General features: G+C 36.8%; 1 protein-coding gene across 1 annotated transcript in view; it reads right to left on the bottom strand.

The window, feature by feature from the left end:
- Positions 1-16,624, bottom strand: part of LOC107557776 (leucine-rich repeats and immunoglobulin-like domains protein 1) — a 41,391-nt gene extending 24,767 nt beyond the window's left edge. Inside the window, exons 1-3 of the mRNA XM_016241302.1 lie at positions 15,507-16,624; positions 2,263-2,334; positions 952-1,026 (exon numbers count right to left, since the gene is read on the bottom strand). Coding sequence (XP_016096788.1) covers positions 952-1,026; positions 2,263-2,334; positions 15,507-15,697 — 338 coding nt within the window. The 5' untranslated portion in view covers positions 15,698-16,624. The remainder of the gene's footprint in view (positions 1-951; positions 1,027-2,262; positions 2,335-15,506) is intronic.
- Positions 16,625-17,196: the final 572 nt, after the last annotated feature.

Below are 17,196 nucleotides of genomic sequence, written 5' to 3'. Positions count from 1 at the left end.
CAATCGACACAAACGTTATGTGGCAGTTACTTTCAAACGCGGATTTGCTCTATTTTGGTCGCGCTACCATAGACATCAATGTTTATATCTGAATTATAAACTTTCATCCCAGTATTTCTGTGATGATATGAATGACTGTACGACAGAAATAATACTGTGTAGTTGATAAGACTGTTTGTGAAGCTGTTTCTTAACCAAACATAGTTTTTGCTCTGTGTGTCAGCGGGAGTGCGAACACAGATTTGAATGATCCGGTAAGACTTTGTCAAAGGTTTAATAGACACGGGAGAATCGTTGTCATTTAGAAATGAGATCGTGTGGTTGTCTGAATTGATATCGCGATCTTTTAACGATTAATCGTGCAGCTCTACAATCACATAAACGTAAAGAAGAAGCTGTACTTTTTTTTGGTATGTTGATACTTGATGTTAAAATATCATTGCTTCAGAATTCCTGTCATTTTGCAATTCTATTCAGTGACGCACTTCTCCTTTAATATTATTACCTGACATTCAGTACTGATATTTGCAGCTAGTGCAAATCTAGCCATCTTACTATATATAATACTGGGAAAACTCATATTCACAAGCCATAACTGTGTACCTGGATGCCAAGGAAGGAATGGGCTTAAACAAACACATACAGGTGATCACCCCAAAATAAGGGATACATTCACCAGGGTAACGCTAGTAAAGGCAGTCCCACCAGTCTGAGTTTCACTATCACAGCCAGCAACACTAAACACCGTCTACGAGAAGTGGGAATTTTTAGGCGTGCAGTTTTGCTGAATTAATAACCACAAAAAGATTCAACAAATTTCACTAATTGAAATGCTAAAACTGAAATGTTCCTGATTGCCCACATCATGCAAACAATAATTTGTGCCATGCACAGAAAGTTCCTCCTCAGCAGCAGCCGTCAACACAGCACACACACTGACGTTTCACTTACAAGAAGAGTGTAACGACTATTGCTGCTGCGTCTCCAAATGAAGGGATGGATGTCAGTTCATTGTGGTCAAGCCTCCTGTCAATCAAAAAACAGAACAAAATCCAGGTTACACATAGCTTAGACGGTGACCTAATTATAATATAGATCTCATATTAGAAATAATAAATGTATTTGATGTATTTTACAAGAAATATATTAATAAAATAAATATGATATATTAAAAATGATATATTAAAAATTATATATGTTTAATGTTTTATCATAAATATATATATATATACAGTGGCTCTTTCCCAAAAAGACTCATGGCTGTATTAGATCAAAAGGGTGCTTCTACTAAATACTGAGCAAAGGGTCTGAATACTTAGGACCATGTGATATTTCAGTTTTTCTTTTTTAATAAATCTGCAAAAATGTCAACAATTCTGTGTTTTTCTGTCAATATGGGGTGCTGTGTGTACATTAATGAGGAAAAAAAATAACTTAAATGATTTTAGCAAATGGCTGCAATATAACAAAGAGTGAAAAATTTAAGGGGGTCTGAATACTTCCCGTACCCACTGTATATATATATATATATTTTTTTTTATATATTTTGTTTACTACCAAAACATCGCGAGAGAGAGAGATAGAGAGAGAGAGAGAGAGAGAGAGAGGGAAAGTAGGCCTGTCTGGCTGAGGGCCAGACACAGTCCCTCGATGTATTAAATATTTACAGCGCAGGTTAGTGGCTGGTGTTAGGTGATGATGGAAGGCACTTATAATAGCAAACCTCTTTATTCCCAATCTCTGCCACTTTCAGGACAATAGCCACCAGCAAAAGTACTTAAATATCCAATAGCACTGACAGCATTCTTTAAAATGATTTATGACCGTTTGTGGCTAATGGCTGTAATTAACGTTATTACACCATTTAATGTACTTCATTCAATTGCCTCTCTCTATGGGGCTTTAGTTGTGGGAATGTTTTCTAGCCGAATTTAGTAGTGGTTTTACACTAAACATCAGCCAGCGCTTCTACTTAGAAACAGGATTTTATACTAGTCTCAGATCTGTCTTATAAAATATATAACTAAAGATTTGAAATGAATGAAGCCGAATCAAGATCAATTTAAAAAGACATTGTTGACCTGAAAACAAACGTTGGCCTTAAAGTTTGTGAAGGCCAACAACACCCTAAAACATTCTGTTAAAGCCCTGGAAAAGTTGCTAGCATGCTAATTGATTTCATTAAGCAGGGACAGATTTACAGCTGACACTGGGCAGATCTACCGGAGGTTTGGACTGGGGACATGGGGCTGTTCTACTCACACTTCTTTCAGGTTAGGCAGATTGGAGAGGATGTCCATATCGACTGCCGCAAGCTTGTTGTGGCTCAGATTTCTGAGTGAACAGAGAGAAGGAGGGGGAGGAGAGAGAGAAATTTATTAAAACACTTTTTAGTCAGGCACTCATAACAGTCGACAAACTCTACTCCTTCAGTAAAAAGCGGTAATGTGAAAACGATTGCATTTCTCTCACAAACAGACCCATTCAAGCACCCTAAATCTCTCGCCTCACTATATCTACAGTGCCAGCAGCAGCTTTCAACAACACACTCAGTCTATCAGTCCGGTTCATCACTGAAACATGTCGTATCGACACTTATGGCCCATAAATCAGGAACATCAACAGCCTCCCTTTAGCGGGACGTCATCTTCATTTCAGCGCGGTTCAGGCGAGCAGTCGTCCAAGGGCTTCAGACTGGGCTTGGCAGAGCGTTGGCCTCCTGCTCTCCCTGCTGAAATGTCAAAGATTGATGGCACTGTGATCTATAAAGGTCCTGTCAGCTCTGTGGTTTCTTCCTTCGCTCCTCAGCTACTGCATGATCAGATTTTCCTTTTGGATGGGATGCACTGTTTTGCATCGTTTATAGTTAGAGAAATTGGTTTATTATTTTTAGACAAAGCAAGAATGAGATCAGGAAATGATGCAGGTAGGTTGGATTCAAACCCGTATTTCCCAAAAATAACCACCAAGACTCAATCTATCTGGAGCACATAAACTAACCACTAGGCCAAACTCTGACTTCAACCTTCTTACCCATTAACATGTACACTACAGCTACAATGTTTGGGGTTGGTAAGATTTTTTTCATGTTTTTGAGTCTTTTTTGAGGTCTCACCGAGCCTATATATAGTTATTCAAAAATAGAATAAAAATGGTAATAATGTGAAATATTACAAATTCAAATAACTGTTTTCTATTGTAATATATCTTAAAACTTAATTTATTCCTGTGATGCAAAGCTGAATTTTCAGCAGTCATTCCAGTCTATGGTGTCACATGATACTTCAGAAATCATTATAATATATCAATTTGGTACTCAAGAAACATTTCTTATTATTATCAATCATAAGATGAACAGTTAAACTGCATAATAGTAGGGTCTTACTGACCCTACTGTGTATTAAGGGGTAAACATTCCTCAATATATATTTTTTAAAAGAATATCCCTGGTCAGATACTTCACCATTTTTTAAAGGAATATCCCAGGTTAAATTCACATTAAACAGCTAGGAGTTATGAAGTCTCAGGGGCAACTACTACAGTGTAATAGGAAGTGTCTGCCTGTAAAATCCGTTTAGAAAGCGGTTCGTTCCTGCAAACACAAAGTATTGACTTTCGGATTATCTTCAACTCCCTGACTAACAGATTCAATGGCACACCCATCAAGTTCCACTTAGCAGTGTTAAACGTTTTAATCGGCAGCTCATCTGTGCTTGTAAAGAAACAACTGGATGACTGTCCTTCCGTCTGCTGAGCCGATTTTGACAGGTTTGTGGAGCTACAGCTGGTTGTAAAGAAGAGGAATTACCTAACACACTATATAATGTGTCTGTTTCTCACTCTGAGCTGTCAACTACAGACTGTGAAGCCGTACGTATGCAAACTTGAGAAAGAACAGACATGGACTATATTTAGGATGGCTGTATACCTTCTCAAACTAGGATTGTGCACTGAAAAAAGAAAAAAAAAGTTTACTAATCACACTCTTAAGCCCAAAGTATTCTTTGGTTTTTAAGTGTATGCGAGGGTCCGCGTACAGTACGTGTGATGCTAATTTCGTCACCAGATTAGTATACGTGTACTGTGCACCACCCCGTTTTTGTAAACGCGCGTACTTTGTACGCCCAGGTCGCACATGCACACTGAATTTGTTTTGCACTAATCGGTTGTTCCACAAGGTGGCAGCACTGGTCCGGGCCGTTGCTTCACAATAGAAAGCGAAAAAAGACGGAACAACAACAACAAAATACCAGAGACTGCAGCAACAACAGCGCTCGCATGAGAGAGTTATGAGAGAGATGCAACTTTAGTTTAAAAGAGTACAAAGATATTTTTATTGGCCAAAACTTCTGGAGAAAAATAGCGCAGACACTGGACTAAGATTAAGCTTTCTAGAGCACACGTGTCGTCTGCCTGCGTTTACGCACACTTGGGAGTATACTATGCGCTCAACTGTACGCATGCGCTAGCATACACGTACGAGAACGAAGTATACTTTGGGCTTTAGTAGCTCAATTTGTCCCTATTCAAGCGGCAAAGTTACATAAACTAGCAAAGAAATTTACTCTAGTATTTTATTTGGTCTGAAAGGTGTCACAATGCTTCTGTAGCTCGGCCCATGTGTGTGTGTTTGTGCAGAGATAATAACACAGGGTGAGCTGCCCTCAAGGCAATCGTCTGACGGGTGAACACAGCAAAATTGCAGTCCTGTACCACGAGGCAATTACCTAATTATACCAAAGCAAAGTGAAAAATTGCAGGCTTTCTTAAAAACGCCTCGCCAGGGGGCATGAATACTGCAGAGAAAATCATGTACGTCATGTAGAATGCTAGTCGCTAATCTGCTTTAGCCGTTTCCAACCTGCAAAATCCTGTGAGAGTAATGAAACCAACCATTTCTTCTTTCACACACCGATTACTGACTTAATACTCATGTTAGTTTCCACTTTCCACTACAGAATTTTAAGGGCTGAAAAGTAGACCAAATACCAGGTTAAGCCATTTCACAATTATCTGGACTAAGATATATTGTGCTTGTCAACGGCTCTGAAACGGCGCTAATAAAGAGGCAGAAAGCATTAGAGTCATTTAAATGCTTTACTGTTATACAGCCAATCAGACAAAATGCTCAGACTAGATCATGTCAGTCTTCATGGAGACTTCATGATGTTTGGAGAGCTGACCTATGCCTCACCAGCCAAAAAGGAAATGAGAGTGTTTATATAATCACAGTGTTTAATTCTCAGTCACTTCACTTTGTTTAAGCCTCTTTTATCTTATCAGCTAACACTAACTTTAACACCTTCAGGCTGACCTTTGGGGAATAAATCACATGGCTGTTGCAACAGTACAGCAGGCTCAACTAATGCTCTAGTTCTCCAGTGAGGAAGTCTTTAAGAGTTTTGTGGCTTCGAGAGTCCACAATTGGGAGTTTTGTGGCTCTTAATACATGTCTGGCGATTTTGAAGCAATCTATACAAAAGTTTGGGGTCAGTAAGATTTTTTTTTTTTTCATGTTTTTGGAAGAAATCTCTTATGCTCACCAAGGCTGCATTTATTTGACAAAAATCAAAACATCAAGTGTCATGGGGTCTTTAATGATTTCTCTTACTAGGTTTGAATATTTCAACTTATTGCAAAGAACAATTGTTTTTATAATGATTGAAACAAAGCTTAAATTCATATAGAAATAATAGTTTAATACAATATTGAAAATTATCATCAAAGTCTGACAAAGAAAATTAAAAACATCAATGATGATTAAGCTATAAGTATTTAGCTATAAATTTATATTATATAGAAATCTCTTTATATTTTATATATTATTGTATATCACATCAGAAAAGGCTAGAAATATTTCCAGAAATCTGAATTAATGAAAAAGTGGCATATGTAAATCAACTAATTAAACAGGACTGTATGTGTAAATATACATTTGCAAACTCAGATGATATGATCAAGTTTTGTCGTCTTAAACTATTTGCTTTATGTCTATTATGATTCAAACAATTCCCAAACCCACTGGTCTTTACTCTGAACTAAACAAATGCCTCTCCTCTTCCTCAGAGAGTCCTGCAGGCCGACTGGACCCTTAGGGTGCTTTCACACTTGCTTCGATTGCCTGGTTCGACATCAAGCTCAATATTTAATTATATATATATATATTTTTTTTTTTTAACACACGTTTTCAACTATAAGAAAACCTTGAGATATAATGTAACAATATTGTTAACATTGTTGTGTACAATGCCTAATCATAAGCCATAAGAAATGGTGACAAAAACTTGATTATTAAAAAATGACGTCTTTCTCGTTAAATGTAATTTAAATAAACAAATATTTGAATATTCGTTTTTTATTAGCCTGAATATTCAAATACAATATTTTTGAAAAATGCCCATGCCTAGTTCGCATCAAAATTGCTAGTGCCCCCTTAAAGGTAACCAGAAACACTCTTCTGGATCGCTAAGAAACTAGTCAGCACAGCTTAAATTCCCTTTAAGGAAAAATGATTGCAAAATGCTTTTCCAGCTATCCTCTGTAAATAAATAATGCAATATTCAAGAATTATCCAATCATCCTCTATCTGCTCTCAGATCAGCTCAGATACCTGTACCCACTTCAGTTTCAGTGAGAACAGAGAGCTTACACACTTCTGTGCTATTCAACCATTTTATAGCCATGCAGACAATAATAACTTCCAACCTAATCATGCTAGTACAGGCTAGTAAATTCAACTTCAACTCTAACAGCCAATTATGTCTATTTTTTCTTGTTTCCATTAAACCTGAAGGTGAACGGCCAACAGCTTCCTATGCCAGGAAACCAGGGTAAGAGAACATCCACACCTAACAAAGGTCAAAGTCATTTAGGAAATGACCAGAGGGAGAAAAAAACTGAGTACAAACAAATTGCCAATAACATACTAAATAGTGTGGCTTTTTGATTTTAGGCCAGAATGATAAAACTTTCTGAAATATTACATTTCATTTTGGTCGCATTGCTTTGAGTGTAAACAACATGGATCTGTTGATATGTCGACACCAAACTCTGACATGCTGGTTCAATAAGGTATTGAAAATAACATCAACGCTATAGTTATCGCCTGTTATATTAAGAATAAAAATAACTCCATTATATCAGTTTCTCCCTCAAGGGCCATATCGTGAATACAACGGCAAAGAGACAACCTTTATCTATCTATCTTTATCACTGATAAGCGGAGAGTGTGAACTTTGGTCTTTGGAAGTGTGAAATGATGTCAATGATGGGGCTTTTTGATGCAGCTGGAAGACAGAAGCGTCTTTAATGCACCCTGTTTCAGAGGGCTATAAACTAGTCAAAGAATAACTCTTCTGTCACAGCACTGAGCGAAGGAGAGAGCGAGAGTCCAGACAGACAGACACTTGCTTCTCCAAAAGCCGCACAGCTTGTGCTCCTTTCTCTCTGTTTCCTGCCATAAAGACCATTTACAGCCCAGCAACACCACTGATAGTGAAGCCAGGAGCTTTTGCAGTCCAAACAAAGCACAGAAAAGGGAGCGAGAGTATCAAATCTAGAATGAAGATCATGAGATAAAAATCGTCAGGAAGTGAACGTTACACGGTGGGAGAGAAATAAATTAAATATGAGAAAAGAGCAACAAACAAAAGAAATCGGAGTAACATGAGGCTTAAATCCAAGACAAACCAGGCGCATTTTAAAGACAAAGTATATTACAGAAATTGGGCCCAGGAGCTGGTAAGAAAAGGGTCTCTTCTTGCCTTGGGCTGAGCCAGAACCAGAACCAGAACCCCAGATGCCAGGCAAAAGTCCAACATGCTCATACTTGATTATATACACATTTGTTTCAATTGATAATTTTTAATCGTATAATGAAAAGCCAGAGTTTAGACAGGGAGTGAAAATACAGACCAGCTCGTGCCAGATTGTTCCAGAAAACTTCAAAGCAAGTGATTGTTAGATAGATTACAGAGTTACCCTGCATACGGTTTATTATCTTAACAGAAAGGAAAACTCTGGAGTAATCGCACCACTAGTTTAGCTGCAAACATCAGAGTGGTGAACTTCAGCAGTATATTCATCATACTGTATAAATAATATATCAAATTTAATTTATGACCAGCAAAGTCAAATTTACATATACATACCTAATCAAACACACATTATATATATATACAGTGTGTGTATATATACAGTATATGCTGTTTATCTAAATAAAAAAATAAATATATAAAAATCAAATTATATACACATAATTATTATTATACACACCAAATATAGTAGTAGTATTACATTCAGTCTATACTGTCGATAATTATAACAATTATTATGGTACAATTATTATTATTATTTTTAATATAGATATTATTATGGTAAACTAAAAATAAAACCATAAAAACCTTTGTAACTTAAAAATAACTGAAATCAAGTATTATTTTATTTTATCTTATTTCATTTGAACTAGTTGCCAAAGCAACTTGATGTACTAAAATAAAAATATATTTAAAAAAACTATATGGACATATTTAAAAAAAAATAATAATAATAATAGAAATGACAAAAACATACAACATTACCAAAACTTTAACTAAAATTAAAATGAAAAAGTAAAAAATATATAAAGAAAACAAAAACAGAGGACAATGCAGAAATAAGAAAAAGTTGTGAATTTGCATTAATGTTCCAGTTCACAAAAATGACTAAATGCTGGATCAACAGAATATACATATTGACCTATACACCTGCACATTAAGGTATAATGTCATAAAACCTCTGGAAACTGTATGCAGTATGGGGTTAAGGGGTAGCTCGTCAGTAACACTTCTACAGAATGTTAAATGGTGATTTTGGTCTCCATACCAAATGTGCTTGGGGTGCTCTATAGGGCCTGTTACTCTCCAATTCTCTCACCCATCCCCTTTCTTTCACTCTTTTTTATGTCTTTTCCAGATCTCCAAACTCTTACCAGATGTACAGAATTCACAGATGAGTCATCCATCACTTTGTAGACATTTAAACAAAGGAGGGGAGAGAAGGAGGTGCTCAAATGTGTCTCAACAGAAAGAGAATCTGGAATATTTGTTTGATCCTGTTGGAATTTCGATTCTGGTAATACTGTGGCTGCCATTTCCCTAAACGAGACATAACAACACTCATCTACATTTAAACTAGTCTAAATTGTTATTAACCGCTGTTTTGGAAGATATTTGCTCTGTCAGCTCACCGTTAAATGGTTAATTCAAGTTTTATGGACATTAATGCTTGCATTTTAGCTGACTGGATAAAGCCTGGGCATAAATCAATGGATAAAAAGTCCTTGAATGCATGGAAACTCCTCAAGTGTAGTGCTAACGGAAGGTGCAGTTAACCTCTGTGCCATGCAGGCCAAGCTAAACACGGCAAGGCACTCCTTTAACTCACAATCTGATAACGCAAGCAAACTCTGCTCCAGGCTACCGCACACACCTGGAGCAAACAGTTCAGCTTTTACATGTGTTATGTGTTATGCTGTCAAAAATCTAGAATGCAAGTTGCTGTTTTTGAACGTGACCCAAGTCTCCAGCAACGGGATTAATAAAGCATACTGCTCAGATAACATAATGAACAAGCATCAAAACGAGTTCAACTTATGATGACATGCTGCAGGGCTCAACATTAACGCTTGTCTGGGACAAGTGGATTTTTTGAAGGGTCAAGTGAAAAGAGAATTTTACTTGCCCGACCGGACAAGTACCCTGATTAAAACATCAATAACAAAAAAATAACTATAGGGAAGCACCGAAAGTTCGTCGAGAATGACTCTTGATTTTTTCATTCGGTGTAATTCATTCAATGTCATTTTTTTTCATTCAGTTTTTCAACGATGACTAATAAGGGGTAATGTATTGACAGTAAAAAAGTCGTGCCACTTGAGGGTTGCACAGCCTGCCTGTGTGTGAGAGAATCTCGTGAAGAAATCATAACAAATGAGCGCAACAGCGCACACAAAGAAACACACATAATGTGGTAAAAAATTCTAAAATTTGTGTTTTTATATTTATAACATATAAGCAACACCACATGACCAAGAGTGCTGTTTCCTGAATATCAGCACAACTGCACATGTGAAAATTATTTTATACAACAGTTTGTTAACATTTTTTAGTTAATATTAAGTGACACAAATGATTTTATATAACAGTTCATTAAATTTTTTTTATTAATATTAAGTGACACAATATTGACTGCCGAAAATAGTTCCAAGCAAAGCCACAGCAAAACACACAGTGGTGAAAACACACAGCTGTGTTTTTGTTACTGAATGATTCAGTGTTTTTGAACAAATCAAGTGAGTCAATGATTCAGTGAGCCATTCATAAAGACAGTCATTTGCTTTATTTGTGAATGAATCAGCCATTTGAACAAATTGGTTGAATGAATGACTCAATGATTCACTAACATTAAGACAGTAACTTGCCACCAACTACTGGTGGATTCATATGTAAAAGTATCTGCATTTTTAACCAACATTTCATGTATATATATATATATATGTATGTGTGTGTGTGTGTGTGTGTGTGTGTGTGTGTATATATAAGGGCTGTCAATCGATTAAAATTTTTTATCTAATTTGGAAGGGTGAATTAATTTAATTAATCATATATTAATCACACATCAAATCTGGCTGATATATTACCCACAAAAGATAATTTAAAGCCATTATTGTATTATATGAGAAAAGTATGAAATAGATATTACAAAACGTAGCTTTTTTTCGTTTTCTTTTTTGAAATTTAATTTACAATTTTTGGGTGAACTATCTTAAAACTGCCTGTAGGTGGCACTAAATGTCTTAACTAATAAGCCATGAATGAGTCATTCATTCATTTGATTCTTCAAACTCTGATTGATTCATGAATGAAGTAAATGGCTCTCTTTATGAATGAGCCACTGAATCATTGGTTCACCCGATTCGTTCAAAACACAGATTCATTAAGAAATTGTGTGTTGCTCGGAGATGCACAACAGTTCTGCTATGGATTTAATTGGTAATATTTGCGTTGGCAAAACTGAAAAATTGTGTGTCTAAAATATAACACAATATTAAGTTCTTATTTATTGAACTGTTGTATAAAATCAGTATCACATTTACACTCGTGCTATTTGGGAAAAAAACAGCACTCGTGATACTGCACTCATTGCTCGTGTGATGTTGCTTAACTGTATCATATCATATAAATATGAGACAAAAACTCATACAGGGGCGTTTTTCCCCAATATTCTGAATTTTTTTAGGGGTATATAACTGCTTTCTATAGGCTACATCACACAGTGAGTTGTTGCCCTGCATCATGTTCATGTTCATTTTGTTGATACTCATTTAATTTCATTGGTAAGAGCCCTTTAGTGTCCTATTATTCTAACTGAATTTCTTAGTAAAATTAAAGAATGAATATTGACATACATTTAATAAGGTTATAAAAAAAATTGACATTTATATAAAGGAAAAAAATGCCCTGGAAATCAATTTAAGGGGGCAAATAAAGTAAGAGCTGACAGAACATTGATGAGAATATTGCTTCAGAAAAAAAATTAATTTACATGCCAAGAAAAAAACTTGGACAAGTGAATGGCCAAAGGACAAGCACATGTCAAGGCTTAATGTCGATCCCTGATAATGCTGACTTGTTTCCACACGTTGAAAGAATAAACAATGGGTCGGAGAAGCAGATCAAGATCTAGGCTAGAAGTTTCGTCAATGGAAAGCAACGGACCGTGACACTGAACTACCTCTTGTAGCCTGGCCAAAGAAGCACCGCACCCTTAACATTCAGGTTTACACAGCGGCTCCTCAACAGGTGACAGGGACTGTAAAGAAAAGAACGTCCCCCACAATGCTTAAAAAAAACACATCAAACTCCCTTCGTGGTGGTGAGAAAAATCTGGCAGGCTGTTTACCAAACCTAAAGAGTGGCCAAACTACAATCACACATGTGGCAACCCAGGTCGCACACACAAACCAACCACCACCCCCTCTGCTTTCAAAACAATCAGGAGGGCCACCAAAGGGTCGTTGTAGTTTACTTTGAGAAGTAAGACTCATACAGCTCGTTATATCAAGCCAAACTGTTTCCATCACCTTGGTCTTCACAGCACACTGAATACACAAACAAAATCAAATAGCTATTTAATCAAAAACGGATCTCATTTATTCAGAATTTTTTTTTGTAAGGGTCAGTCCTGATGAATGTAAGACGCCAAAGACAGACATAAATTTCCATAATCAAAACCAAAATTGCTTTTTTTTGCCATTTCTTTACTTCAGATGGATCAGATGCAGGAAACCATTTTAAAAGAAAATAATTTAATTCACAAGGAATTCAGACAACTTTTTCAAATTTGAGGATGAAGAGTTTGGAGGACTGTGTCATGCAACGGTGAAGCCAATAAGATTACTCATAACATTCATCAGTTAATTCGACCGTCTCCTCCGCACTCAGGTTAAAGGGACAGTTCACCCAAAAATGAAAATTGACATCATTTATTCAACCTCATATATTTCCAAAACTGTATGACTTACTTTCTTCTGTGGAACATAAAATAAGATATTTTGATAAATGTCTCAAGTGTCCATACATAAGTCAATGGTCACCAAAACTCTTTGGTTACCAACATTCTTCAAAATATCTTCTTGTGTTCCGCAAAAGAAAGAACAACAGGTTTGAAATGGTCAGTAAATGATGACAGAATTTTCATTTTTGAGTGAACTATTTAACCCTCAACCATGAATAACTCCATCAGTCTTTATCTTAATGGAGTCTTAAAGCCCATATCTCAAAGTTAACTTAAATCCACAAAGGGCCATGTGCGAGTTGGCGATGCCGACACCTCAGTGCTTCCTACTCACCATCAAGGTATCTGCGAGCCACGGGGGAACCATTAAATGAAAGAAAGAAAAAATGGCCAGTATGGAGAAACTATTTGGACAACTGGAAGGTATTAAGGCTTGATTTTATACTTAGGCCATGTCCACAGGGTTTTTTCCAACCAAAGCTTTTTCTACTCTTGATTGATATATTGCAGAAGGACAACCCAAAAAATATCTCTTGCCTATAACTTTAAAATCCAGCTTCTGTTGGATCCGTCAACATGAAAGCAGACAATAAAGAGACGTTAAGATGCTGGAACGTGCCTTTCAGTTCATGGAAATGCTAAAATGCAGTTTGACGCTCCTTGGGCAAGTTTGTGCTGCGTGGTTACGCAAGCAACAGGTTTGGATGTCACAAGCACAAGCATCTTAACTGCTTTTGAATTGCCACAGAGGCGTACAAAGGCGCTGAAGATGAATAGTGACATGTGAATAGAGATAGTTGTAGGGATTAATGAGAATAAATAATCAGCATTTATGACAGACCACAGTTGCCTTAAGGTTTTAAGAGACAAAGAGCCACTGGTTAACAACAACACAAGCCAGTTGGTTTGGGTTACTGCTGTTGTTGTCAATGAGGTTTGAATATTAAAAGCAGCCACGCTTTATATAAGGAAAGTCAAAAGGAAATGTATATCACCTGTTGGGCAGTTGAGGCCTACCAATAAAAGCGCTGTTGTTCTGTCAAAGCTATTTAACCTCTTCTAATACTAGTCTGAAACAACACTTTAAATGGTTTAATATACTAATTCAACAGTGTAATATGGAATAAATCAATTATTTATTGATACTTTGTGCTTAATCTGTGACCGGTAGCTGAAGCAACAATAAAGTCAACATGAAATAGAATCTGTCCCGGTTTAGTTTCTTAATATACTTATTGTTCAAAATGTATTCTAACTTTCCATTTTCGCTGATGTCAACAAGCCCTCTTATTTAAACCTCTTCTCTCCAACCACCTGTCATATAGAGACCACTTTTCACCATCCAATCCAATAACGATAAATCAAGTCCAAGCTCCCAGATTTATCCTGTTTTGCTCTGAAATACGTCACATTAGCTTCCCACCAAAATCACTATATGCATTTAAATGATATATCCAAGGGCCACAGACTAAAGCACTCAGGCAGACCAGGTCAGATTACTCAGCAGTAGGTTAGACAGTCCTTGAGGCAGAACATCAACAGAGCTACCTGGCCAAGCATTCCCATCTAAAGCCTGATATCATGTGTAATGAATGTTTCGCCATCCTATCAGACAAAGAATGATTATGTCAACCACCCTCGGTTACAGCTAATAAGCTTCTTGTCTTCAAAAAGTGTTTCTGTCTTCATATATTTCAAATAAAGCCAAATGATGTATGTAACGCACTAGGTCTGACTATAATTTTGACAAATCGGATCATACAAAATGCAAAACAGATAGCTTATGTCTTCAATTGATGTTTCCGTGTTGAAACTTGTGTGCGATAACCATCTTTTAAACCTGACAAGAACAGTAAGAGAGCTGCCTTTCTGAAATCGACAGACAAAACAGGTATCTTTGCAGTGATGAATCATGCAGTAAAGGTGTTAAAGATAATACTGGGCAGTAAAATCGTTCCCTTTGAAAATGATATGATTGTTATCTTGAACACACAGGCAGATAACACTTTAGAAACTTTGTCTAGGCCACAGAGATACATCACATCAAAACCTATCGCCCAAAAAGACATCTTTAAAAGTGATGCCATGCTTGAGGAAAAAAAAGTTAAGGAAATAAGATTATTAAAATGGCTGTGTGATGTTTTCAAGAAACAATCTTACAAATATATCTGGGAGTTCATACAATGTCAGATAACCGTAAAAAACAGCAACTGCCACTGTTCTGTCTTTATTACGAGACTAACTAGATCTACCATCTTAGTATAGTGCTCTTATGAAGAAAATAACACATTTGAAGTCATAATCTATAAACCAGACCAAATATAATGTCAAAAACACATTACACTGCATTATTATTGCAACAGCACTAAATGGCAGAGTTTATGAAAAGTTCCTGTGGAACAGTATAACTGAAGGTGACGCCTGTCAGAGCTGTAGAATGCTTCATAAAATACCTTTCAACATAAAATAAACACTGAACACAACAATGAAGAGATTTTAGAATTACTATAAGCTTTATACCTTGTTTTTTAGCACTCTAGTCTAAAAATATTCATAAAAACGGGATTTTAAGGACCAAAATTACCTTCCTGCATATGACTGACTCATATCAGCAGGCCTCAAAAACTGAAGAAGTTTCCAAACTTATGATAGTAACTAGCATGTCATAACCTGGTAGGTCACAAAGAGACCCGAGACTACTTATAACCAATCCCATTTTATGATTTTAATGGACATAGAAACTTTTGTCAGTACTTATAAGTAATATTAAATAAGTGCAGGGCACTATATAGGACGTGACACTTGTCGTTTGTTATTCTGTGTCTTTTGAGTCATTTTCTTCCCTGGACAACGTCAGTTCAGGGTGTTAAAGAACCTAAAGCGTGTTGTTTTGAAGAGAATGATGTTTTAAATTGACATTTTGCTCGGGCTGGCCAGTTTTGTGTACTTACAGATGGACAGTGCTCTTAGGCAAGTCTTGAGGGACATCAGTAATGTCTAAATGACTGCAGTCGGACGTATCAAGCGTACACGTACAGTTTTGAGGACACGGTGCGCCGTAATTGATGATCAGTTCCAGCGTCAAAAACCAATAAAACACACGATATGAAAGTGATCCCATCTGTCCCAGCCACGCCGCCATTTTGTATCCAGTTGTCTCAGCGCTTAACGACTGGTCTCTCTCTCATCCACAAACGGACAGCTCGAGCTTATTGAGTTTCCCAGAGTCCGAGTAATTCGCCTTCATTAAGTTGTTTGTTTACCCAGCGGTAATGTGAAATCACACCGGGTTGTTCTGGGCCAATACATCAGTCCTGGACTTGAAAACGGTCCACAGTCAAATGTTATCTCCCCCGCTAACTTAAATCAAAGGTGAATCACGACGAGGCAATACAAGAAACTTGTCCAGAAGCCAAAACTAAATGCAGTTGTCCTTAAAAGGTTGAAAAGAGGGTCTGGATGGGAGATAGACAGGCGCTTTGTTTTGGCAAGAGAGATCGACTGGATCAAATGTAGTTTGAGGACTTTAAATCGTCGATGTTTCTGAAGTTCTTATAATGTTTTGATCCCAAGTGATTCGCTATTCTGAAAAGTAAAACCATAGTAGATCGTGTCCATTAACTCCATACGAGTGTGTTGAAAGAAAATCTGCGATCGTCGGCGCTTTGAAGAAACTTTACCTCAGGAAAAACCGCACTCTTTAAAAAAAAAAAAAAAAGTTTGAGGCTCTCGCTTCTTCGCTTTTCCGACTGCGAATGCAGGAGTTTGGATCACTCGAGTGGATTGTGATAAAGCACTTTTGAAGCCAAAGGTTCCAGTAAAGACGTCCGACTGTTATGAACTTTGCGTCTCTCTCTCGCTCTCTCTTTACTGACCCTGCGCGCGGTTAAAGGAACCGGGAAGCTTTTATCTTGAAAACTCCGATAATTCACAAATTCACCTCGCACTTCTGACCGTTTCCACCGCTTGTTTTTCACCCTCCCGGACTTTACTTTCTTTTTAAACAGACGGTCGTTCTTTCGTCCCACGTTGGATACACAAGGAGTGATAAAGATTCTCTCATTTTGCTTTCCGATTGGTGCTTGGAGAATGTTTGACGGCCAAACTCTGGATCTCATTGGCTGATTTGGAGCGCTCGGGCGCCACGATTTTGGAAGTGCCAGAGCCCAATTAGCCCCGCCCATATTTCCCACCCAGAGTGCGAAACGGCGACGCCTCCTTTCACTCTCATCGCGTCTTAAAGGGACAATGTTCATGTCTGTTTTATAATACAATACAATATTATATTATATTATTCTATAATATATAATATAATATATACACTTAGAATGTAAAAATATAAAATATGAAATAAACAATCGACGCTCTGCTTTTATTTATTTATTTATTTATTTATTACAGTCCACATATTGTTTTTGACACAGAAAAGCTAAAATATTTAATTTGCAAAATACTGTTTCTTAGTAACATAAAGCTTTTTATTTCATGCCTTGCCAAATTCCTTGACAAATAGGCATCGATTAAAAAGTAACCTTATAGTGACAACATTAATAGGGCTTTATTTAATGTAATATTGACATGAAAGCCAAACTTGAAGCCACATTGCTGATAAACATAATTCAAATAGGTGATCCCACATTT

Source organism: Sinocyclocheilus grahami, unplaced genomic scaffold (assembly GCF_001515645.1).
Source record: "Sinocyclocheilus grahami isolate Dianchi unplaced genomic scaffold, SAMN03320097.WGS_v1.1 scaffold619.1, whole genome shotgun sequence".
In the NCBI taxonomy this organism is placed as follows: domain Eukaryota; kingdom Metazoa; phylum Chordata; class Actinopteri; order Cypriniformes; family Cyprinidae; genus Sinocyclocheilus; species Sinocyclocheilus grahami.
This window is presented reverse-complemented; position numbering and strand designations above follow the sequence as displayed.